The following is a 23,008-nucleotide window of genomic DNA, read 5'->3' as shown; positions in this document are numbered from 1 at the left end:
AGGCGCCGTGAGGCCTGTCTGACCGACCTTCAGCCGGGCCGGTGCCACCATGTTTTCTCGGGCAGGCGTCGCGGGTCTCTCGGCTTGGGCCGTGCAGCCGCAATGGTATGGCAGCTCGCGGCGGGAACGGGAGGGTTGCGAGGGATGGAGGAGCTCGGGCAGGCAAACCGGGTGGAGGCGAGTGGGACGGGACCGGGGTTGCAGGCCGCCCAGGCCCCGTCCCGCAGAGGCCCGGGCAGCCGGGCTGCAGGAACCGGGAAGGGCGCGCGAGGGCTTGGGAGCGGGTGAGGTCAGGCCACGTCTCCTGAGGCGGGGAGGGGCGTGAGGGCCACGAGGAGTGGTCACCTGGGACCTGGGGAGTAGGACCTTGGTCCTAGTTAATTTCAGGGCGGCCTTGGATCCGCTCAGCTCCTAAGTAAACGCTTAGGAAGCCGCTGCTCCCGGCCAGGCCGCGAACGTCAGGGAGGCCTTACCCGGGTCCGAGTGCGGGAGGGAAGGGCCCGGGGAGCGGTCCCCTGGAAGGTTAAGGTGTGCGTTTTGTCCTTGACGTCTTTGAAGCCCTGCGGTGCAGAGCGCAGTAAGCCGGAACGCGCGTTAAGCACCGAACGTGCAGCTAGGTGCTTTGCCGGGCACAGGCGAATGATAGAAGCGCCCTCATGGGCTGCAGAGGGGACCTTAAAAACCTGCGGGCGAGGAAGGGAACGACAGCGGGAACTATCTCGAAACCGTTGTGCTGCAGGAGTAACCCGGCAAGGTCAGGACATCGTCCCAAGGTCCCGAGGAGGAGGTCGATGGAGTTTTAAACCTCATCTGTTAGTGACCTTGCAAGTTTTAAGGATTTGAAACGTTGGTTTCCCCGACCCCCCCCCCCCCAATAGTATATTAGAAGGCCTAGGAGAAGGCAGATAAACATTGGTTTGTGGTGGTACCATCTAATAGGATGAAAGTTCTTGAAGCCAGGCAGATCCTGGAAGAATTTCCTGCTAAGGGAATGATTAGCTGTAGGCTGTGTGTAGCCATTCCCGGGTTTTACAGTGAAGGAGAATTCTAAGGAATCACTGCACTCAACTAGATTTTAATGTTTAGATGTCTTAATTTATGAGAAGGGATTATAAAGCATTACCTAAAATAGTTAACGTTCTCATTAAGCAAAGAATTTATAACACTAAAAGATTTTCAGAGTAGTGAAGTCTTTAAATCTGATGTGAAAAACTGACACACAGATGTTAGTGGGTTTGTTTTGGGAGTTTTTTTTTTTTTTTTTTTTTTTTTTTGTCTTTTTGCTATTTCTATGGGCCGCTCCCGCGGCATATGGAGGTTCCCAGGCTAGGGGTCGAATCGGAGCTGTAGCCACTGGCCTACGCCAGAGCCACAGCAACGCGGGATCCGAGCCACGTCTGCAACCTACACCACAGCTCACGGCAACACCAGATCATTAACCCACTGAGCAAGGGCAGGGACCGAACCCGAAACCTCATGGTTCCTAGTCGGATTCGTTAACCACTGCGCCACGACGGGAACTCCTGGGAGTTATTTTGAGTGTTCATAAGAATTGAGTCACCTTGGTGGGATTCTCACTGGTGTATGTTGTCCCGTTTCTTCATCACTCAGCACACACTTGTTGGGCGCTTGCCCTGCACCACAGTGGCCCTGTGCAAAGGCTAAAATGTGGTGAACAAGTAGACCTGGTCCCAGGGAGGCTTTGTGGGTAATTCCTGACGTGCAGTGCATGCTCTGCACACATCAGCTCTGCTGCTGGCTTCATGTTATCTGGAGATATTTTTAGAACTCTAAGTTATCCAAAGTGATCTTTAAAAAATGGACACCTCCTGAAATGAAGATAGGTGATTTCACATAAAATTGTAGAAATAACTTTTTAAAAAAATCTGTAAGATAATTTGTGGGGTTCCTGACGTGACTCAGCGGAAACAAATCTGACTAGCATCCCTGAGGACGCAGGTTTGATCCCTGGCCTCGCTCGGTGGGTTAAGGATTTGGCATTGCTGTGAGCTGTGGTGTAGGCCCGTGGCTAGAGCTCAGATTCGATCCCTAGCCTGGGAAGCTCCATATACCTCAGGTGCCGCCCTAAACAACAAACAAAAAAAAATCCTGTAATATAATTTGAAGATCTTTTAGGAAATGATCATTTAAGCGCTCTCTCCATATGCGAGAACTCCTGCGGGAGCCTTAAACAAACCTCAGTATACGAGGTAGACTGGGGCCAAACTGCCTGGGTTTAAATAAGTCAGTATTTATAAAGAACCAAGGGCGGTGGGAGAAGTGCCTGTGGGGATCCAGATGTGTCCAATGAAAATCGAAAACGAATTTATAGGTGCACTTTCTCCGCTCAATGTAATGTGAGAAGCCTAGAAGCTTAGCGAGGCTGAGAATCCGGTGGTGGTTGGTGATGCAGTTCATTTGGTGGAGAGGCAGGGATTGGACTTCCATGCAGGTATTCAGTATTAGAATTAAACATACTTATGATTTTCTTTAAGATTTAGCAGATGCTCTTTCTTAGTTTTTATGTTTTTCAGCACTAAACACTCTTTAAAATGCCTTCCAGCTGTGTGTAATTTCTTCGAATGGTAAACAGTTCAGCTACTAACCTTGAAGCTCCTCTCCTCCACTCCTGCAGCCCTTCTATCGGCGCTGCCCTGTGATCACTGCCAGAGAATGGGCATCTGCCCTCTGGCTGTGTGTGAATTGCCTTCTGCCAGATCTGATATGTTTCTAGTTTCTCAGATAATCTCCCGAGGATTTCTCAGGACTTAATGGCAGTTTTCCAGAACACACCACTGATTCAGAATTTCCTTTATCTTCCCATTTGCAGATCAATAGGCTTTATTAGTTTCTTTTTTACTACGGTTTTGGACTTAGCCTGGAGAATTCCATATGCCCACACCTGCCTCTGGACAGTTGCGCCAGTCATCAGCAATGTGTGTGTGTGTGTGTGTGTGTGTGTGTGTGTGTGTGTGTGTATACACATGCAGCATATGGAAGTTCCCAGGCTAGGGGTTGAATCAGTGTCACAGCTGCTGACCTACCCCACAGCCACAGCAATGCAGGATCCAAGCCTCCTGTCTGTGACCTAACTCATGGCAGTGCCAGATTGTTAACCCACTGAGTGAGACCAGGGATCGAACCCACATCCTTATGGATACTAGTCTGGGTCTTTACCGCTGTGCCACAATGGGAACTCCAGTTCTGTAGGTTTTGGCAAACGCATAAAGACGTGTATCTTCCATTGCAGTATCATACAAAATAGTTTCACTGCCCTAAAAAATCTCTCCCTGAAATCCTGGCACTCACTGATCTTTTCATTGTGCTGTGCTTTGTCAGTTAGGAATGTCTTAGGATTGGAATCAGACTGCATTTGTCAGCTAGGAATGTCTTAGGATTGAAGTCAGCCTTTTTAGATTGGTTTCTTTCACTTAGCAATGTGCAGTTGCGTTTACTCCATGTCTTGCGGTGGCTGATAGCTCATTTATTTCTCTTGCTGAATGCTGCTCCCGTGTATGGCTGTACCTACCCATTGTTTATCCATTCATTCACGTATTGAAGGATATCTTGGTTGCTTCTAGGTCGGGGTTATCATGAGTAAAGCTGCTGTAAGCATTTTTGTTCAGGTTCTCATGTGGACGTAAGTTTTTAGCTCATCTAGAGGCCTGGTTGCTGAATCATATGTTTAAACTCCGTTTAGATTTGTAAGAAATTGCCAAACCATCTTGCAAAGCAACCATACCATTTTGCATAGCCGCTGGCAGTCAGAGTTCTGTTGCCCCACATCCTTGTCATCATTTGGTGTTGTCATTTTTTAAAGAAAAATTTTAGCCATTTTTTGGGGATTTTCTCTGAGGCCACCATGTTATCTAGGAGCAGAGACAGCTTTATTTCTTCCGTTCTGTTGCAATTTGTGTACGTCTCATCTCCCTGTCTCACTGCATTAGTGTTTCACCTGTCGGAACAGTGTCGAGTAGGAGCAGTGAGAGAGGACACCCTGGTCTTGTTCTTGGTCTCAGGGGGAAGGTTCTAGTTTCTCACCACTAAACCCTGGGGTTTTGGGGGGACGGGGGGGTGTTAGTTTTGTGGATGTTCTTTATCAGGTTGAGAAAGTCTCTTCTATTCCTTACTTACTGAGAGGTTTTTTTTATCCCCAGTGGGCATTCAATTTTGTCAAATCCTTTTTCTCCGTGTACTGATCATTTAATTCGTCTTCTTTAACTTATTGGTGTAATACATGCTATTTGATTTTTTTGAATGATGGACCACCCTTGCATTCCTGGAATAAATCCCCCAGGGTTGTAGTGTATAGTTGTTTTTAATACGTTACTAGATTCAGTTTGCTAGTATTTTGTTAAAGATTTGTTCATCCATGTTCATGAGAGATACTGTTCTCTCCATTTCTTTTCTTTTTTTTTTTTTTTTTTTTTTTTTGGTCTTTTTGCCATTTCTTGGGCCGCTCCCACGGCATATGGAGGTTCCCAGGCTAGGGGTCTAATTGGAGCTGTAGCTGCTGGCCTGCACCACAGCCACAGCAACGCAGGATCCGAGCCGCATCTGCGACCTACACCACAGCTCATGGCAATGCTGGATCCTTAACCCACTGAGCAAGGGCAGGGATCGAACCTGCAACCGCATGGTTCTTAGTCGGATTCGTTAACTACTGCGCCACGACAGGAACTCCTGTTCTCTTCATTTCTGATAATGTCTTTGCAATGTCTTTATCTGGTTTTGGTATTAGGTTATGCTGGCCTCATCGAGTTAGGACATATTCCCACTGCTTCTTCTATTTCTCTTTCTTTTTATTTTATTTTATTTTATTTTTTAATTTTTTGGCACCAACTACCAAGTCTTCTGATGGTTACAGATCTGTCTTAAATCTTAGCACCTCCTAAGTTTCCCAGACCCATTGGACATTTCCATATGGTCCCATGGTCTTTCAAACTATATCACATTCACAATTCATTATTTCCAGGGAGGTCACCCTCACCCAGTTTTTCTGTCTCGGTTAAATGACAGCACAGTCTACTCAGGTCATTAAATTAGAACTCTTTGGGTCCCCTTGCTCTCAAGTCTAGTCTCCTGTCGCTTTGCCCACTTCTCAGTCCAGGTTCTTGCCTTCTCTTGTCTGGAAGCTGTAGGCAGCCCCTTCTTTGGCCTCCATGTCATTGACATCAGTGTTATTTTGTGCTTTTCACAGCTGTCTGAGATTCTTTACCCTCAAACGGAACTGATTTATGGGTGTATAGACATTCTTACTACTGTGAAGTAGTGTTTAAACTTATTAACCCAAGTTGTGTCTTCAACTTCAAAACTACATCCAGTTCCTAGGAGTGCTCTCCTCCTCTGTGCACAGGTTCATGGATTCTTTAGTGCTCCTTCGGGGGCTTTCCAGGCCAACACGGGTGCTTTGTGGACTGAAGAGCTGAAAGACAGGGAGTTCCTGTTGTGGCCCAGTGGGCTAAGAGCCCAATGTTGTCTCTGTGAGGATGTGAGTTCAATACCTAGCCTCGCTCAGTGGGTTAAGGATCCGGCACTGCCGCAGGCTGTGGTTTAAGCTGCAGGTGTGGCTGTTAAAAGAAAAAAAGAAAGAACTGAAAGACAATGCATATTTAATAACATGTCTCTAGCAGCAGGGGAGCATCCTCCCCTTTATCTTTCACTCACAGTACTTATTTTTTTTTTTTTTTTTTTGTCTTTTTATCTTTTGAGGGCCACACCCACAGCATGTGGAGGTTCCCAGGTTAGGAGTCTAATTGGAGCTATAGCCGCCAGCCCACCCCAGAGCCATAGCAACGCCAGATCTGATCCGTGTCTTCGACCTACACCACAGCTCACGGCAACACCAGATCCTTAACCCGCTGAGCAAGGCCAGGGATCGAACCCACAACCTCATGGTTCCTAGTCAGATTCGTTAAACCACTGAGCCATGCTGGGAACTCTGCTCACATTACTTTTAAGTGCAATCATTTTGACTCTTACGCATCAGCATGTTAAAGACTGTAGAAAATGTTCAGTGTAAGTTTGATGTAGACCCGAGTATGCGCGAATCTCGTTTATGAGATGATTGTGTGCCTCTCGTCCGAGGCCGTGTCCTGGAGCCGAGTAGCTCTTCAGTACATGCTTCTTGAATTGAGTTGGGAAAGTTAAGAATTGGTTTACGTAAACTGCTTTTCACACATGTGGTCATCTTAGAATGTGTACTTGACCCTGAGTGTAATTTGAAAAGGTTTCGGTGCAGTGAGGAAGTCGGGAGCTTCCTTGGGAACTGAGGAATGCTTTTTAGAGGTGGCTGGCCTTGGTTTTAAGTATGATTAGATAGTCTCTCGAGGGATAGGGCTTTTCTGTCCTGCAAACAAGAGAGGCCAGGACCTGCGTGAATGCCCCCGTGACGTCAGGGCCGGCTTTGTGTTAGAGCAGATAGGATGAGGCCTTGGACCGAGGGTTTGGTATCAAGTATTGAGGAATGTTTTGTATACATATAACCACGTACATTCAGAGTCGTGTTTGATAGGTTGGTTTTTTAATGGGGCACTCTTTAAATAAATGGGTTAACTTTGAAAGTTTTTCTTGCATGATGGAGCTATTTTTCAAAAACTAAAATGTTTTTATCACCTCTGATTCTCAGGATCCAAGTTCGAAATATGGCAACCTTGAAAGATAGTAAGTACTTTCTCTCAATATGTGAATTAAGGAAAACTAAACTTTGACAAAATTACTCTTGAAAATGTGCTGCTTTAGCGCGTTATGTATTTGGTCAACATTGGCAAAAATCAATCTATATCATATGTGTGGAACATTAAACTTGTTTTGGAAAAGACTGTTGTGAGCTGACCCTTGGTTCTGATTCTGTCTGTAGAATGATAATGATATAACTAGGAAAAAAAACTGTGCTCTTTATGTGTATAAAATTTACAGGATATGTGGCCATTTAATTTTAAGTGTATGATTCACTGTTTCTGTGTTTCCCTTTTGCTTGTCCTGTCCTGGAAGCTCTGGGTGTGAGAGGAGTTAGTCCTCACTCTAACGTTAAGCCTCATTCAGCATCTACTGTTCATTGATGGTCTAACTGCTAATTAGCCTACCTTGCAGGTTAGGAAAGTATTTTGATAAATTCAGAAATGAAATTATAACTTCTTGATCTTAACAGAGCACTTCTGTTTTTCAGTTACCAGGCGACTAAAGTCAATCAAAAACATCCAGAAAATTACCAAGTCTATGAAAATGGTAGCAGCAGCGAAATATGCCCGAGCCGAGCGGGACCTGAAGCCAGCCCGAGTGTATGGGATAGGGTCCTTGGGTAAGAGGAACCTGCTTGGTGACGTGTGTGTCCTTGGGACTTACAGGCACTCCTTTGTCACATAGCCTGCGCAGTTGGAAGCTTAGAGCCCCTGCTTTGCAGGCGAGGAAGGCAGAAGCCCACGGCAGTCGTGGCAACACCTGCGTGGCTCAGCATCCAAGCGTGTCTATCTGTGAGCCACTGTGTGTGATCAACATTCACTTTTAAAACAATCTGAAGTTTTCCCTAGATTATTAACTGTCTGGGGAGTTTAGCTTATCAGACTCACAGTGCTCGATTTCTCCTCTTACACTGTGTGGGGACATTTTAGGGCTGCAGGGTGGGGAGGGGGTGCCCTGCATGGAAGGTGACCAGTAGTCATGGATCTGACTCTGAGCCATGAGCAGAATGTTTAAACAGCAACTAAAGAGAGAGAGATGTGCTGACTTCCAAATTGAAGAAACGACATCCAGATTTGTGTATTAATTTATCTGTGTGTTAGATGTAAATTACCTGGGGCAATAGTGTTCTTTTCCTATTTTTTGACGTGGATATATCCTAATTATTTTGTATGAGAGAATGATAAAGCACTAACTCGGCCCAGTGGAAATGACTTCTTGCATGAAAATACCATATTCCCCTAACAGGTATAGGTTAGGTTTTAGCCCCAACCGTTAGCTCTCCTGAGTCCTGGTCTCTCCCTACCACTAAGCACCTAGTTGCTGGCCCATTAAATGTTGGTTGGTAAGTCACTCTAGCCTATTTCTATAAAAGAGGGAAAGTCACTCACTATTCACCTTTCTTGCTAAACTAAGTGTAGTAAATTTGTTTTCCTTCTAAAAGTCTATAACCTCAAAGCTGTCTAATAAAGAGGAAACCAGCTTGGATAGCTGAATATTTGTGGTATGATTTTTAAAATGCAAATTGAGGCCACTGGTCAGCTTCTAAGTCCTTTAAACTAAAAAAAAAAAAAAAAAGGTTACCAACGGCTAGATATTAAGTGGCTAACCATTTCAAGTATTGAGGACTTACATAGGCATTTTAGGGTGTACAATAGAAAACATACAAAGAGGCCTCACAAAAGGTGCTCTCTCCGCCACTGGACTTCGGAGTTCAGCACCCATCTCGCGGATTCTGTGGAGGGTCCTCAGGTAATGAGATTTGAGAATCACGCCTCCCGGAAAAGCTAACAGAGGGCATTTGTTGAAATAGGTTTTCTTTTTTCCTTTTTTCTTTTTCTTTCTTTTTTTTTTTTTGTGTGTGTCTTTTTGTCCTTTTTACGGCCGCACCTGCAGCATATGGAGGTTCCTAGGCTAGGAGTCTGCTGCTGGCCTACACCACAGCCACAGCAACGTCAGATCCGAGCTGTGTCTTCGACCTACACCACAGTTCACGGCAACCCCAGATCCTTAACCCACTGAGGGAGGCCAGGGATCGAACCCACAACGTCATGGTTCCTAGTCAGATTCATTTCTGCTGTGCCACACGGGAACTTCTGAAATAGGTTTTCTTTCTCAACCATTTCCCCAGTACAATCCATGTATATTTAATCATATTTAAACCCCCTCCCCCTTGGCCTCTGCTTCTGGGCAGACAGGACCAACGAAATGAGGTTAGAATAATGCCCAAAATAAAGTGGCATCCGTTACTGTAGCATCAACATTTTCCTTTAAGTTTGACTGTAGATTATTATGTGAGCAGTTCAGTAAGTGCTTGCTCTCTGCTTTCTTGGCTGTACACTGATTTGCATTCTTTACAAGTTTAGGTCAGGGTGAGTTAGCACGTGTGTAAGTCCAGCCCCTTTACAGGTTCTTTAATTGTACTAGCAATTTCTTTTCGTCAGAATCTAAGACCACTTGGTCCTCGAGAACCTCTGCCATAAAAGCGCACAGACACTTGGTTATGTTGGGACATCGTTTCGTCAGTTGGGGTTATTGCTGTATTTTGTGTAATTGCATATAAGGATTTTTTTTCTTTTAAGCTCTGTATGAAAAGGCTGATATTAAGGTACCTGAAGACAAGAAGAAACACCTCATCATCGGTGTGTCCTCAGACCGAGGGCTTTGTGGTGCTATTCATTCCTCAGTAGCTAAACAGATAAAAAGCGAGGTGGCCAATCTCACAGCAGCTGGGAAGGAAGTTAAGATTGTTGGAGTTGGTGATAAAATCCGGGGCATCCTCCACAGGTAATTCAAGTTCATGTTGTCTCTGTTTCAAAGGGTGCAGGCAGGGAGCTCTCTGATGACCTAGCAGGTGGAGGCTCCTGCGTTCTCTTCTCTCTGCTGTGGCTCTCGTTGCTCTGCAGCGTAGGTTCTGTCCCTGGCCCAGGAATTCCCATATAATGCCTGTGTGGAAAAAAGAAAAAAAATATACCAAAAAAACCCCAAGAGAGAACCTGAAATAAATGTTGCAATTCTCATTAAAAAAATAAAATAAAAGGGTGCAAGCATGAATAAAGGGAGGATTCTTTGATAGTTTCTTTAAGCAAGGCAGCTTTTGTTGGTTACCATTTTATTCACACAGGTTTTGTTTTGATTTTTCCCCAGCCATAGTAGAATGTATAGATTTCCCTTGTTTTCTTCTTCTTTTTTTTTTTTAAGCTTTTTAGGGCCTCAGCTGCAGCATGTGGAAGTTCCCAGGGGGTCCAACTGGAGCTGCAGCTGCCAGCATGTGCCACAGCAATGCAGGATCTAAGCCACGTTTGCAGTGTACACCAGCTCACGGCAATGCCAGATCCGTAACCCACAGCCTCATGGATACTAGTTGGGTTTGTAACCTACTGAGCCGCAACGGGAACTCCCCCTTGTTTTCTTGTCTTTGGCTTCTCTTTCTTCCAAACCATAAGTCGGATACAGGGGGAATATCAGAAACTAGTAACTTTTTCTTTTTTAATGAGACCTCTGAGGAGCTTTCACAGTTGGAAGTGTCCGAAATGAATGACAGGTGGTGAGGACAGGAAGGAGGGGAGTAGAGGCGTAGAGGAACGTAAGGCGAGGAAGGCCTGACTGCTGGTGCTCACTTCCTAGAGCTGCAGGAAAGGAGCGCTGATGGTGGGTGGGGCAGCTCCACTCAGTGGGGACTCGGTGCCCGCCCGCCCTCAACACACTGACCGCTGCGATCCCAGGGAGAGACTCTTTCCCTCGCTGCCTGTGTTCCTTCAGCAGCAGTGTTCCATTCAGCTCTGCCGTGTGACCCTTCATTTTCTCGTAGGACGCACTCGGACCAGTTTCTAGTGACATTCAAGGAAGTGGGGAGGAAGCCCCCCACCTTTGGGGATGCGTCGGTGATTGCCCTCGAGCTGTTAAATTCTGGATATGAGTTTGATGAAGGGTCTATCATCTTCAACCGATTCAGGCAAGAATACTGTTGCGATCCAAGCTTTTGTTGTGTTTGTGATCGTATTTTTAATTAAGTAACTGATTGACAGTTTAAAAGTATTGTGGAATTTACCTTTGCTTTTGTCATTTCCAGGTCTGTCATCTCCTACAAGACAGAAGAAAAGCCCATCTTCTCCCTTGATACCGTTGCAAGTGCTGGTAAGTAAGTTTTGTATGACAAGTGCATATCCTGTGAAAAGGAGAGATCTGTACATTTAGGAAGCGGTAACAAAATGTCTGGCTGGTTTTTTTCTGTTACCACCTGTTACCTTCTATTGGAAACTAGAATCATTGTTTGATGACGCCTACTCCATTCCTTCATTATTTGAACAAATAAATAAAGATCCATTGAGGGCCATCACTGGATATGGTTTCTGTCCTTGGGGATTGAAGAACTTGGCTAGAAGCTGGCTTTGCAATCCGTATGGGACCCCTCCGTAGCCACAGTACAGTCAGGGGCTCTGGAAGAGAGACCTGAACAGTGTTCACAACTGATTTACATTGGACAGCTCCATTGTCTTGTTTTGCTGTTTGAATAAAGTCATCACTGCTCAGCAAAGCATCCTGGAAAATAGGGTTTTATTTTCCCCTCTGTATATTATATTTCTTCTAGCCTAAGATGCACACTTTTTTACATGAAAAATCTGAAATTGGGATGCTTCTGCCATTTCATGGCATGTCATTTTTAATTGGCTGTGCTATCTTTCTTCATGGTACATAAAATGGGAGTTATAATTCACTGCATCTTAAGTTTGATGAAATATAGTACTGTTTCACCACTTTACCCTAACGAGTGAATTTTGAAGTGTGCCGCTGAGTTTCTGCAGCATAATTGTGAAAATTCATAGCAGCCTCTAATTCTTCTACTCTGCCATATTCTCAGATAAGCTTTCCCTCCCTCATTTTTCTGACACTTTCAGGTTTCTCCAGTAGTCTAGTGGTTGAATCAGGATCTAGTCTACACTAGATCTACACACTACACTAGTCTCAATTATTTTCTTACTTTCTTTATTGAAAAACATAGTCATTGACTGTTGGGTGGCTTGGTGCCAGGCACTCTGCCAGATGCTGTCCAGAGGATTCATACCCATGAAACATAGTGACATTACTTGAGAAGTTGGCCTCTTAGGTTTTATGAAGTTACGCATTTGAATAGAATAGGAAATGCTTTGTTTACACACGTTATGGTGAAAATCTGCTATAATGTATAGTATGGAAGTAAATGAAGCTTCTACAATTGAGTCTTAACCAATCTTACATTGACTTCTCAATAATTGTAAAGGATTTTTTAGGAGTTCCCTGGTGGCTCAGTGGGTTAAGGACCTTTCCCAGGAACTTCTGCATGCTGCTCTGAGGCCGAAAGAGGAGGAGGGGGGTGTTTTATACTAGGAAGCTGTTTTGATGAGATCGGTCTTTGTGCTCTTTTGCGCGAAAGAAATCCATCACCTGTTTTAACAGAGAGCATGAGTATCTATGATGATATTGATGCTGATGTGCTGCGGAACTACCAGGAGTACAGCCTGGCCAACATCATCTACTATTCCCTGAAGGAGTCCACCACGAGTGAGCAGAGCGCCAGGATGACGGCCATGGACAACGCGAGCAAGAATGCTTGTAAGCACACGGCACGTTCCGAGAGGAAGCCTCTCGCCAGAAGTAGCATGAAGACCCTCATGTCAAAGGCAGCATTCTTGAGTGGACCGGGGAGCAGGAGAGCTGGGCTCTGGTCCTGGGCCCTGCCACCGATCCGTCAGGATAGCAGGATAGCATGCTCTGCCTTAAAGGAAGCGATTGCGTACTCGGTAGGCAGTAAGTGTGGGAGTACTTCAGAAAGGTGTCTCACGGAAGATGCAGAAACACCTTCATAAAATTTTTTGAGAGGCCAGTTTCGATACCCAAGAGGAAACAGAATCTCTTACTTTTAAATGAAGCAGCATTTCAGTCGGTGCTGAAAGTTTTTCTTTTCTAGTTTTGGATCTTGTTGTCTAATCTGGTGTTTTGTTTTCAGCGGAAATGATTGATAAATTGACTTTGACATTCAATCGCACCCGCCAAGCTGTCATCACAAAGGAGCTGATTGAAATCATCTCCGGTGCCGCGGCTCTGTAAGTAACACGCCTGGCTTCCAGAGTTCTCTCATCTGTGCCTGCTGCTTAACTTTGCATGTTTAAGTTTTTTCCCACTTTGTTGCGTCTGTGAAAGATGAAATGATCCATTGCTTAATGGTTCCTTAATATTAGTATATAAAGATTTGATGAACATGAGATCTCTGGCTTATTTTGATTGTTTGAGCTGAAACATTCAGGCGTAGTTTCTTCTTTTAGAAATCAGCATATGGCTCTCTCTCACTTTCCTGAAGTTTAAGGAATAAAGATGTGAATAATTTAGTAACATTTATAAAATCTGTCTTTGAAACTTAAAACATTATAAACCAAGCTTTCTGAGTTATAGGACTGGTTTGGCTGGTTTTATATAATTTTGTAAATCATTGAATGGTGGTAGAATCCAGGAATTTTTTTTAAGTTTTCTGTATTAGTGCTGTCTTAACAGAGGTTCTTAAAATACCATTTTCCCCAAGAAAATATCTTGGTTATCTAGCTAGATGTGTAATGTTTATGAAATCAGGGTTACCATGATGGGAAATTGTTTTAAAAATTACTGGGGTTTCCTTGTGGTGCAGTGAGTTAGGGATCCGGTGTTGTCAGTGGAGCAGCTCGGTGGATGCTGTGGCAGGGGGTTGACCCCCAGCCTGGGAACTTCCGCGTGCCAAAGGTGTGACCAAAGAAAAGACTAAGCCACCGCCCAGCCTGTCACTCCTGCCCTGTGGTGTCAGAGTCCAGGCGCTCCCAGCCTGACGGGCATCGTTACAATGCGTCTCCTTCCTGCAGCGCGGTTTCTAAGCGGCGGCCAAGACGGGACTAAATGAGGGTCTTATTCCCGTCCTCCCGGCCGTCTGTCCTGCTGCTGGTGCCAGGCCGACTGCTGGGTGGGGAGTCGGGGGCTGTGAGACTCCAAGAGCTCTTTCTCAATGGGCATGTGGGCGCCTGGCTGGAAGGGAGCAGCGCCAGAGAAATGAGCGGGGGGAGATTGGGACACAGACTGAGAATTTTTCAAGGGATTCAGAGAAACTGGTAATTCACGGGTTCGTTTTTGCTTTCTGGAAAGGCTGTCTAACTCCTTTATTAAAAGTTAGCTGTGCAGCCCACAATGGATTGTTTATGTGAATGGCCTTGCATGCTCTGTAAGCTGTCAGGTCTTCTGCCTAAAGACTCTTCATACAAACACCTGTGGCTATTTGGTAATAAGATGAAAGGCATGAATAAACCGTAGTATTTGAGGTGTCAAATATGGGTGGCCAGCCTCAGATTTGTTCATGTATTTGTTCAGCCTCAGATTTGTTCATGTATGCTAGTTACAGAAAAAGCCATGGTTTGTCAAGTAGGCTTACACACTCCTGCCTACCTACATGAACATGGTTGTATTGCTTCTGACAGATTCAAGGCTAACGTGTTTTTAACCACCATTGAATCTGTTTCAAGGCACTGTTGTGGTACGTGTGCAATACACTCAAGGTATCGAGTGAGGCGACGGGCTTTTTTAGTTGGAAATTGTACATGATTAACTAGCACGGATTGCTTCTTGACCTGCTTGTGTTTGTCTTTTTCTCCTAATATACTAACCCAGGGAGTAGTGAAATCGAGTTCCGTCCACAGACAAGAGGTAACGTGGCCATGTTTCACATACTCTCTCCTACCCCGTCCAAAAGGAGCCCGGTCAGATAGGACTGAGGCCAAGTCCGCAGTGCACAGGGAGAATCAGCATTCGTTTGAGGCTTTAAAAACAGGCCTGTGAAGCCCTGGGGTTCTCAAAATCCCTTGATGTCCTGACTTCACAGAAGCCAGCTGAGTTCTCCCCATTTCTGTATTCATTCTGTCCTGTTGTGAAAACATCATGTAGGCTCTGGAAAAGTCCAGTGCGGTCTCAAGAATGAGAATAAAACAGGCAAATAACATTGTCAAGAAAATGGTTTTCCAGTTCCGATTGTGGCTCGGTGGGTTAATGATCCCATGTTGCCACAAGCTGCAGCGTAGGTCCCAGAGGCAGCTCGGATCTGGCGTCTCTGTGGCCGTGGCGTAGGCCTCAGCTTCCCGCTCTGATTCAACCCCTGAATGAGAATGCCCACATGCCACAAGTGCAGTCATAAAAAGAAAATAGTTTTACCCTCATGGACCCCAGACCAAAATTTGAGAACCACTAATGTAGAGTAACATTTTATTATGTAAAGTCATTTTTTTAAAAGCCTGGTGAAATATGTGTTATCTCTTAACATCTTTATGTTAAAAAAAAAATTGTTTGATTTTTATTTGTTTTACTTTGTTTTTCAGGTAAAGAAGAATTCAGCCAGCTGGCTATTTTTAGCTTTCTGCTGTCCTTGTCAGAAGAAGTTGTTGTTCCATTGTCTAAATTACTAAAGGCAGCAAGATATTTGTAAATTATCTTACAATAAATGAGTCACTATACGGAAATGTCTGCTTTTTCTTATTATTTTAGAATAAGTTTTCAGAAATGAGATCTTAATAAAACATTTAGGAATATTTAACATGCTACTATTAAAATTTTTTGCTAAAAAGATAATTGAGGCTTTTCTGATTTTCTGGTTAAAGGGCCTGGCCTCCTTGGGGTCAGAGGGGAAGGAAAAGGCAACAGGTCACAACCTCAGCACAGGCCTCTGTCCTCACCTTCACAGAACAGCCAGCACAGTGACAGTGGGCTGTCAGTCGTTTGCTGTTTCTCACATATGTACCACGCCAGGCATATACTATCTAAATTTTAAGTCTTTTCCAAGGACTAAAACATTTCAGTAGGATATTCATTCAAAATTCATATTTTAGATAACCACTGAGATTGGATGCCTGAGCTATTCCACACAGTGACTTGACCATGCCAAAATGTCAGGGTTTTTCCTATTTATTTAAAAAGAGGGCTTAGCCGTTTTATCACAAAAGGAATGTATATTACAATGACTACAGAACTATAAAATATATTAAAAATATAAAGCCCATTATCATTTTATCAACTGTTTATAAAATTGAACAGAAATAATAAATGATTTAGCAACCACAAACCTATATTGTCTGTTGTTTTTTGGTCATGCCGGTGGCATGTGGAAGTTCCCTGGCCAGGGATCAAACCTGAGCCACAGCAGTGACCCAAGTCTTGCAGTGACAATGCTGATCCTTAACTTGGCTGCACTGCACGGGAACTCCCAACAACTGTAAAGCTCTGTCAGGAGCGGTACTGCCAGGAGTTAATGTTGGCTCAGCGGTAATGAACCCGACTAGTATCCATGAGTACGCGGGTTCGATTCCATGTGGCTGTGGCCCAGGCTAGCGGCTACAACTGATTCTGACCCCTAGCCTGGGAACCTCCATGTGCCTTGGGTGTGACCCTGAAAGCAGAGGGAGAAAAGCAGTGCCGCTACTACAATAAAGCTGCCAGAGAGGATAAACTGAGTGGACTCTTGGGGTCATTCTCTAGCTTCTCTGAAACTTCACAAGAGCCATTTTTATTCCTGAGCCTGTGAAGGCTGGTAGGTCTCCACCTGCGTTGCTCTGATGTCACAATGATCTCTAATAAGCCTCCTTGGGCAAGTCTTCACACTTGGATGAGTTCTGTACATTTGACTATTGGAAATGGAGCCTATGGCTCAGACTAAAGTTCCTTTTTTACATTTCAAAATTTTACACTGCCTCGTGGCCTTCAGAAAGATGGTAAACTTGCACTAACAATGTATAAAATGGATTCCCCCTATTCCCTGAAACAACTTTATTGTTTAATCTTTTTTTTTTTTTTTTTTTTTTTGGTCTTTTTGCCTTTTCTAGGGTAGTTCCCAGGCTAGGGGTCGAATTGGAGCTGTAGCCGCTGGCCTACGCCACAGCAACGCAGGATCCAAGCCGCATCTGCGACCTACACCACAGCTCACGGCAACGCTGGATCCTTAACCCACTGAGCGAGGCCAGGGATAAAACCCACAACCTCATGCTTCCTAGTCGGATTCCTTAACCACTGAGCCACAGCGGGAACTCCCCTTTATTGTTTAATGATCTGATGGGTGAAAAGACAATCATTGACTACTCATTCACTGCCTGTTTTTTTCAGTGAGTTATCTTTTTCTCATTGAAATATAAGATCTTGGTATATGAGTGGTATTAACTCATCGTTTGCATTGCAAATTAAAGTGGGGGAAATTTGGGGAGTTTCTGGTGGTCTAGTGCTTAGAACTCCATGCTTTCACTGCTGCAAGCCCGGGTTCCATCCGTCATTTGTGAGCTGAGATTTCACATCAAGCTGCTTCATGCAGCAGCTAAAAGGAATAATAAATAAAATCAGGAGTTCCCATCGTGGCGCAATGGTTAATGAATCAGACTAGGAACCATGAAGTTGTGGATTCGATCCCTGGCCTCACTCAGTGGGTTAAGGATCCGGCATTGCCATGAGCTGCGGTGCAGGTCGAAGTCGTGGCTCGGATCCTGTGTTGCTGTGACTGTGGCGTAGGCTGGCGGCTACACCTCTGATTAGACCCCTAGCCTGAGAACCTCCATATGCCTCGGGTGCAGCCCTAGAAAAGACAAAAAAGACAAATAAATAGATAACACCTCAGAAAATTGAGAGAACACTATAAACCAGCTATAATGGAAAAAATAAAAATCATTCATTAAAAAAATAAATAACACCTCTATTGATACACAGCTCACCTGCTGTAAAATTCACTTCTTTACAGTGTACAATTCGGGGGTTCTTAGCACAGTCCCTGAACGGCGTTGCCATCCATTCTCCACACCATGGCCAGACGAACTGTTTTATTAAAGGGCATCTCTTGGAGCGCTGACAACCTGCTACATAGTGGACTTTCATTGGCAAATGAGATGAACACAGTTCCTGCCCCTTCGAGGCACATGGCAAGGCACAGAGAAGGCTGAGTTTAGCTTTAGACGTCACACATTCCTTCCGTTTGAGTTGTACATGGACAGCCAACCAGACATTAGTCTTGTGTCAGATGCAGTCAGTTACACAGTGTGAAGCTCCGCAGAAACACGGGATAAAGTACTGTATTAGAGAACCATCTTCCTAGAACTAAGCATTAAATCCAATGGAGTGTCTGAGTTCCTGTTGTGACTCAGCGGTTAACGAACCCAGCTGGTATCCAGGAGGATGCAGGTTCGATCCCCGGCCTCACTCACTGGGTTAAGGATCCGGTATTGCCGTGAGCTGTGGTGTAGGTCGCGGATGTGGTTCAGATCCTGCGTTGCTGTGGCTGTAGTAGACTGGCAGCTACGGCTCCGATTCAACCCCTAGCCTGGGAACCTCCATATGCCCTCAAAAGACTAAATAAATAAATAAAACCAATGGAGTGAATCATAGGAAGAGAGAACACTTTTTAAAGGAGTCACAGGCATGCTGGGATAAAGCAAAAATCTGATACAATCGAAGCCAGGGTTGGCTCGCACCCTGGGGGCAAGGGAAATGCAAATATGGGCTGGGAGGGGGTAAGGAACACTAGTTTCGGATTTGGATCCCAGGCACCGGTGTGCACTCCGGACCTTTAGAATATGCACACTCTTCAGGCCCGCCCGCTGAGAGGCCCTCAAGCGATGACGGCCCGTGGAAGTGGACAGGTGCAGTGCACCCTGAGGATCCCCTTAAGCAGGACGGAAGGGCGTGTTGCCCCAGCTTCTGGGAATGCCAGCAGCCCACAGCCCTCCGCCTTCTTAGAAACTGCCTCCCTTGCCCAAGGTCATGGCTCCCTTCTGGGCAGCCCATGCCCACTGCCTGATCAGCATGGGAGTATAAAGCCAGGCCCCCTGCCTGAACGTGGGACGGCTCTGAAGGGCACTCCGGCTTTAAAGCCCTCTGGATTTGTTGAGGTCTTTCTCGGGGCTAGGCTCCTGCGTCCCAGACTCCTTCCCGTCCTCAGGTGGAGACCCCAAGAGCATCTCTCTGCAGGCTAATCTCCATCTCCGAGGCTGCTTCCTGGGAGTCCGACTGGGGACGGTGAGTACAGGAGGGATCTGGGAGCTGGAGCAGCCATTTGGCTGTGCCACAGCGGGAACTCCACTGGTGGCATCTTTGCTAGAAGGATAAACATGGTCTCAGGCACATGATATGTGGCCATCGGTGAAAGCAAGTCTTTTCTAGCCCAGTTAGAAAGGAGGATCAGAAAGAGTTTATATTCACTTGGAAGAGACAGTGGTATATATTTTGATCTTGCCCTGGAGACCTAGTTAATTCTCCTATCTTCTGTCATCACAGAATCTGAGGAGATTTGGATTGCCTGGACAAGCCCCAAAACATCACACTGACCCATCCCACTGATGTCATCATGCTAATTAGACCAGGGAAGCATGAGACCAGCTCGTATGCTAAAATTCACCATAAGATACATGTATATGTGTTCTGGAAGGTGGGCGCTCACATTTACAAAGATTCAGAGGCCACCGTATGAGTAAGATTTTTAGGGTCCAGCAGTCTGGGGGTGACGGCACTTCTACAAAGTAGAGGGTAAGTGGCTGCATCTTGTACCTTCCACCAAGAGGAAGAAAACACAGCACCTGGGAGGCTTCTTTGGGTTCTGGGAGCAGAATATTCCACCCCTGGGAATTCTGCTCTGCCCCCCACACTGATGGCTTGAAAGGCTGCCGGTTTTGAGTTGGAGACCAGAGTAGGGAAGGGTTCTGAAGCAGGTTCAGGCAGTGGTACAAGCTTCCCTCCTAGCTGGGCCATGCAATCTGGTGGACCCTGAGTTATCAGAGGTGTCTACGTACACTCCAAGTCAATGACTGGTCTTCGGTGCTGGGTCTCAATAGGTGGGTGACACAGCATGGAAGCCGGAGCCCCCACCCCATACCATCACTCCCAGCGACCCACCTGGGAAATTACCCTTGTCCCTGTGACCCTGGCTTCTCCAGGTTGACAGCTCCAATTTCACCAGGGGACAGAGCAAGAGTCCCACTGAAATGTTAGCAACAGTTGCTACCTGGGCTCTTGGGTCAGGAGTAAAGAAAGGAGTGAGAGAAGTCACCATCCAGGTAGGAGAAATTGACCCTGATTGTAGGAGGAGGTGGGGAGATGTGTTTGGTACCCAAGTGGTTGTTGGGATGCTTCATGCCCCGTGCTGATGGTCTGTGGTTTGGGAGGGCCAGCAGCCAGTCAGAAAACAGCATGGAAACCAGGGGCTCAGACTTCCTGGGGATGACGGCCTGCCTTGTGCCACTGGGTAAGCGATGGAGACCAGCAGACCCTGGTGCTGGGAGGTGGGAAAAATCTAGAAGGGACAGTGGAAGGGAAAGACAGTGAGTGTCAAGGGAAGCCCTGCTGCAGCAGTAGGGCTGGCATTTGTCTTCCGTCCTTCCTCTTTAAAATTGCCTTGAGGAAAAAAGACCTCCCAGAATCCTGGAGGAGCTGTTCCTCAAATTTGTACTAAGAAGTGGATCTCAGGATACCGGGTGGGGGGGACGACTGTAATTGCTCCGCCTGAATGTTTCTGCCCCAAATTCACATGTTGGAATCCTGACATCCAATGTGATGGTGTGCGAAGGTGGGGCCTTTGGGGAGTCAAGGAGCAGGAGGGTGGAGCCCCCATTAATGGGATTAATCCTTTTATAAAATAGACCCCACAGAGCTCGCATGTCCCTAGTACTCGGGAGGATACAACTGAGAAATCTGTGCCACAGGAGAGGACCCTCACCCGACCACAGTGCACCCTGATCTCAGACTTCTGGCCTCCAGAGCCGTGACAAGCAATGTCTGTTGATAAGTCACTCGGTCTGTGGCATTTTGTTAGGCAGCCCAGACACACTAAGACGGCAGTGACCATGGTCGTGCCTGCTCAGTTCCCCAAGGACTGAAGGTTTCAGATCCCTTGTTGCTGTGGCCGCGATGTAGGCTGGTGGCTGTAGCTCTGATTGGACCCCCGGCCTGGGAATTTCCATATGCTGCAGGTGTGCCCTCCCCTCAAAAAAAAGACAGAGGGGGAGGAGAGAGGGAGGAGGGAAGGGAGAAGGGAGGGGCTGTCCCAGGAATTGCCCCAGCTGCACTGAACTAACTCCTTTGCCCAAGATCACACACCCTTTCCAGCAAAGCCTGCACACGATGAAGCCTGCACACGACTTAGTATGAGAATACAAGGGTCCAGCCCCCTTGTCCCACTCAGGATAGACGTGCTGGATCATCCCTGTCACAGAGCTCCCTCTGGGACTGCCTGAGGTCCTTGAAAGTTCATGGCAACCCCCTTTCCTTGCATAAGTGGGGAGCCCAGAAGCACTCCTTAATAAGCCTGTTGCAGGCAGAGTTCCCACTGTGGTGCAATGGGACCATCCAGGTCTTGGGGGCGCTGGGTGGAGGGTTTGATTCTCCAGCTGGGCCCAGAGGGTTGGGGGTCCAGCACTGCCACAGCTGTGGCTTGGGTGGCAACTGCGGCTTGGATCTGAACCATGGAACTCCATATGCCACGGGGCGGGAAAAAAAAAAAACACAACCTTCTGCAGACTGGTCTCTACCTGAGAACTGGAGAACTGGATCTGTGACGTATGGTTGTGGAGGGCAATGTCCTTATTTGGGGAGATTACATGCTGAAGTACCGCCGGGCTAAATGTCGTGAAGTTTGCAACTTATTTTCAAACTCTTCTGAAAAAAAGAAGAGGTTTTGTGTGTATATATGTGTGTATCTATGTATATGCAAACGGTAAATGTGGCAAAATGTTAACAACTGGGGAATCTATACTGTATTTATACTCTCCTGTTTCAACATTTCTGTAGGTTTGGAATTTTCCAAAATAAAGGACTAGGGGTTAAAACATATACATACACAGAGGCAACGGGAGATGTAAAAGGAGCCTCCAGAAATATTAAAGGAAGAGAAGAGGGCAGGGAGTTACGAGATCCAACGTACATGAGTTTCAGAATTAAGGTAGGATTCAACATTATCAAATGGCTACAAGATGGTCCACTGAAAAGCATCCCACAGATTTAGCATCCAGAAGGTCCCTGATAATCTTGGGGACAAAAGGGTCAGTAGGTAAAATGTTATAGGCACCCTGGCACCTACTATCTTGCTCCATGTCATCTAGAAGTATCATATTTTCTTTCTTTCTTTCTTTCTTTTTTTTTTTTTAGAAGTATCATATCTTCCATTCTTTCGGTTTCTGGGACTTTAAGTTCTGGAATGGGCCCAACAGGGGGAACATAGAGCCACCCAGAAACGAAACGCACAAATTACCAGAAAGGTGCATAAGCTCAAACACTAAATGCACTGTGACTGATGCAAGAATAGAGAAACACAGGAGAGAGAAGAGGGGAAGGAAGATTCCAGAAGCTTTTCAAAGAAGAAAAAAATATAAAAGGGTAAAGGGACCTAGCAGATGAACCATTACAACCTGGTTACTGACAGGCCGAATCGGGCCTAACTGTGGGATTAGTTTGGCTCCCAAATTAAAACTTTAAAAATGTATTTGCAATATTTAAAAACCAAGCTATTGACCCCCAAATCCCGATTTCTCGCGACTGGTTAAGATCTAACAACACTTGGCTGAAGCAAGGAGAAGACTCTGGGGCAGGCAGCCGTTTACACACTCAGCCTTGCCTCCCTGATTTATGGCCTTGTTTGACCTCCAAAGGCCACCGAGTCCTCTCTTCCTGTGGCAGATCCCCAGATCCCCGTGGTGGCTAAGGGCACATCAGCAACTTACGGGCATGCCACCCGTTTATGTAAACGAAGTTTTACCGTAACCAGGGCTGGGCTTAGAATGAGGTGAGTGAGGCAGGAATTTGGGGGGGCGGTGGTATGGATTTTTAAAAAATTGTATTAAAGTATTATTGATCTTGATTACGTTTTTTTGCCGCCCACATACCTTCTGCCAGGGCCTCACTGGCCACACCCTACACCTCGCCCTATTGTGAAGGGCTTTGAATGGTATGCTGAACAGCTTGGACTTGATCCGATCTATACACTGATAAACAGCTCTTTTTTTTTTTTTTTCCCCAGCAGAGGCAAGACCGGATAAGATCCGCGTCTGAGGGCGTATGTAAATTCCCACGCCCCAAAGCCTACTCCTGCACTCGCAGCCTCTCAGGTCCCCACTTCTAACACCCGCATTTCAATTTCAAATCCTGACTCCCTCTTCGGCCCCTAAACCACTGACGGTCCCCTCCCCCTTGCCCTCGGAGCCAGCACTCCGGGAAGGCCCCAAGCACCTGCCTTCTCCCCGGCGCATCCTCCACCTGCTCTCCGCACCGCCGTTTCCTGCATCCTTCCAGGCCCGAGAGTCGATACCGGGACCATCGCTCTGCCCCTGCG

General features: G+C 46.1%; 1 protein-coding gene and 1 long non-coding RNA gene across 6 annotated transcripts; one reads left to right on the top strand and one right to left on the bottom strand.

The window, feature by feature from the left end:
* The first annotated feature begins 18 nt into the window (after window positions 1-18).
* ATP5F1C (ATP synthase F1 subunit gamma) lies at window positions 19-15,182 on the top strand. Of its 3 annotated transcripts, XM_021065002.2 has the most exons (10): window positions 19-105; window positions 6,629-6,663; window positions 7,169-7,300; window positions 9,261-9,465; window positions 10,490-10,633; window positions 10,751-10,815; window positions 12,115-12,270; window positions 12,665-12,761; window positions 14,341-14,376; window positions 15,042-15,182. In XM_021065002.2, the coding sequence occupies exons 1-9, from the start codon at window positions 50-52 to the stop codon at window positions 14,345-14,347; spliced, it is 897 nt and encodes a 298-aa protein (XP_020920661.1). In that variant the 5' UTR covers window positions 19-49; the 3' UTR covers window positions 14,348-14,376; window positions 15,042-15,182. The 3 variants fall into 3 exon arrangements, with proteins under 3 accessions (XP_020920661.1, XP_020920662.1, XP_084837114.1); XM_021065003.2 differs by lacking the exon at window positions 14,341-14,376; XM_084980988.1 differs by lacking the exons at window positions 14,341-14,376; window positions 15,042-15,182 and having other exon boundaries at window positions 12,665-12,765.
* Window positions 9,774-22,965, bottom strand: LOC110255717 (uncharacterized). Of its 3 annotated transcripts, none has more exons than XR_014818359.1 (3): window positions 22,906-22,965; window positions 17,412-19,978; window positions 9,774-13,009 (listed from the first exon to the last, which is right to left on the bottom strand). It is a non-coding gene; the product is annotated as an uncharacterized LOC110255717 (long non-coding RNA). The 3 variants fall into 3 exon arrangements; XR_014818358.1 differs by lacking the exon at window positions 22,906-22,965 and adding an exon at window positions 21,213-21,339; XR_002336418.2 differs by having other exon boundaries at window positions 11,660-13,009; window positions 22,910-22,965.
* Window positions 22,966-23,008: the final 43 nt, after the last annotated feature.

This window comes from Sus scrofa, chromosome 10 (genome assembly GCF_054392235.1).
Source record: "Sus scrofa isolate SSC_HxYL_T2T_F1_AM1 chromosome 10, Sscrofa_HxYL_maternal_Yorkshire_Landrace_v2.0, whole genome shotgun sequence".
Classification (NCBI taxonomy): Eukaryota; Metazoa; Chordata; class Mammalia; order Artiodactyla; family Suidae; genus Sus; species Sus scrofa.
Note: the sequence above shows the minus strand (reverse complement) of the source record. Positions and strands in the feature narration are given on the sequence as shown.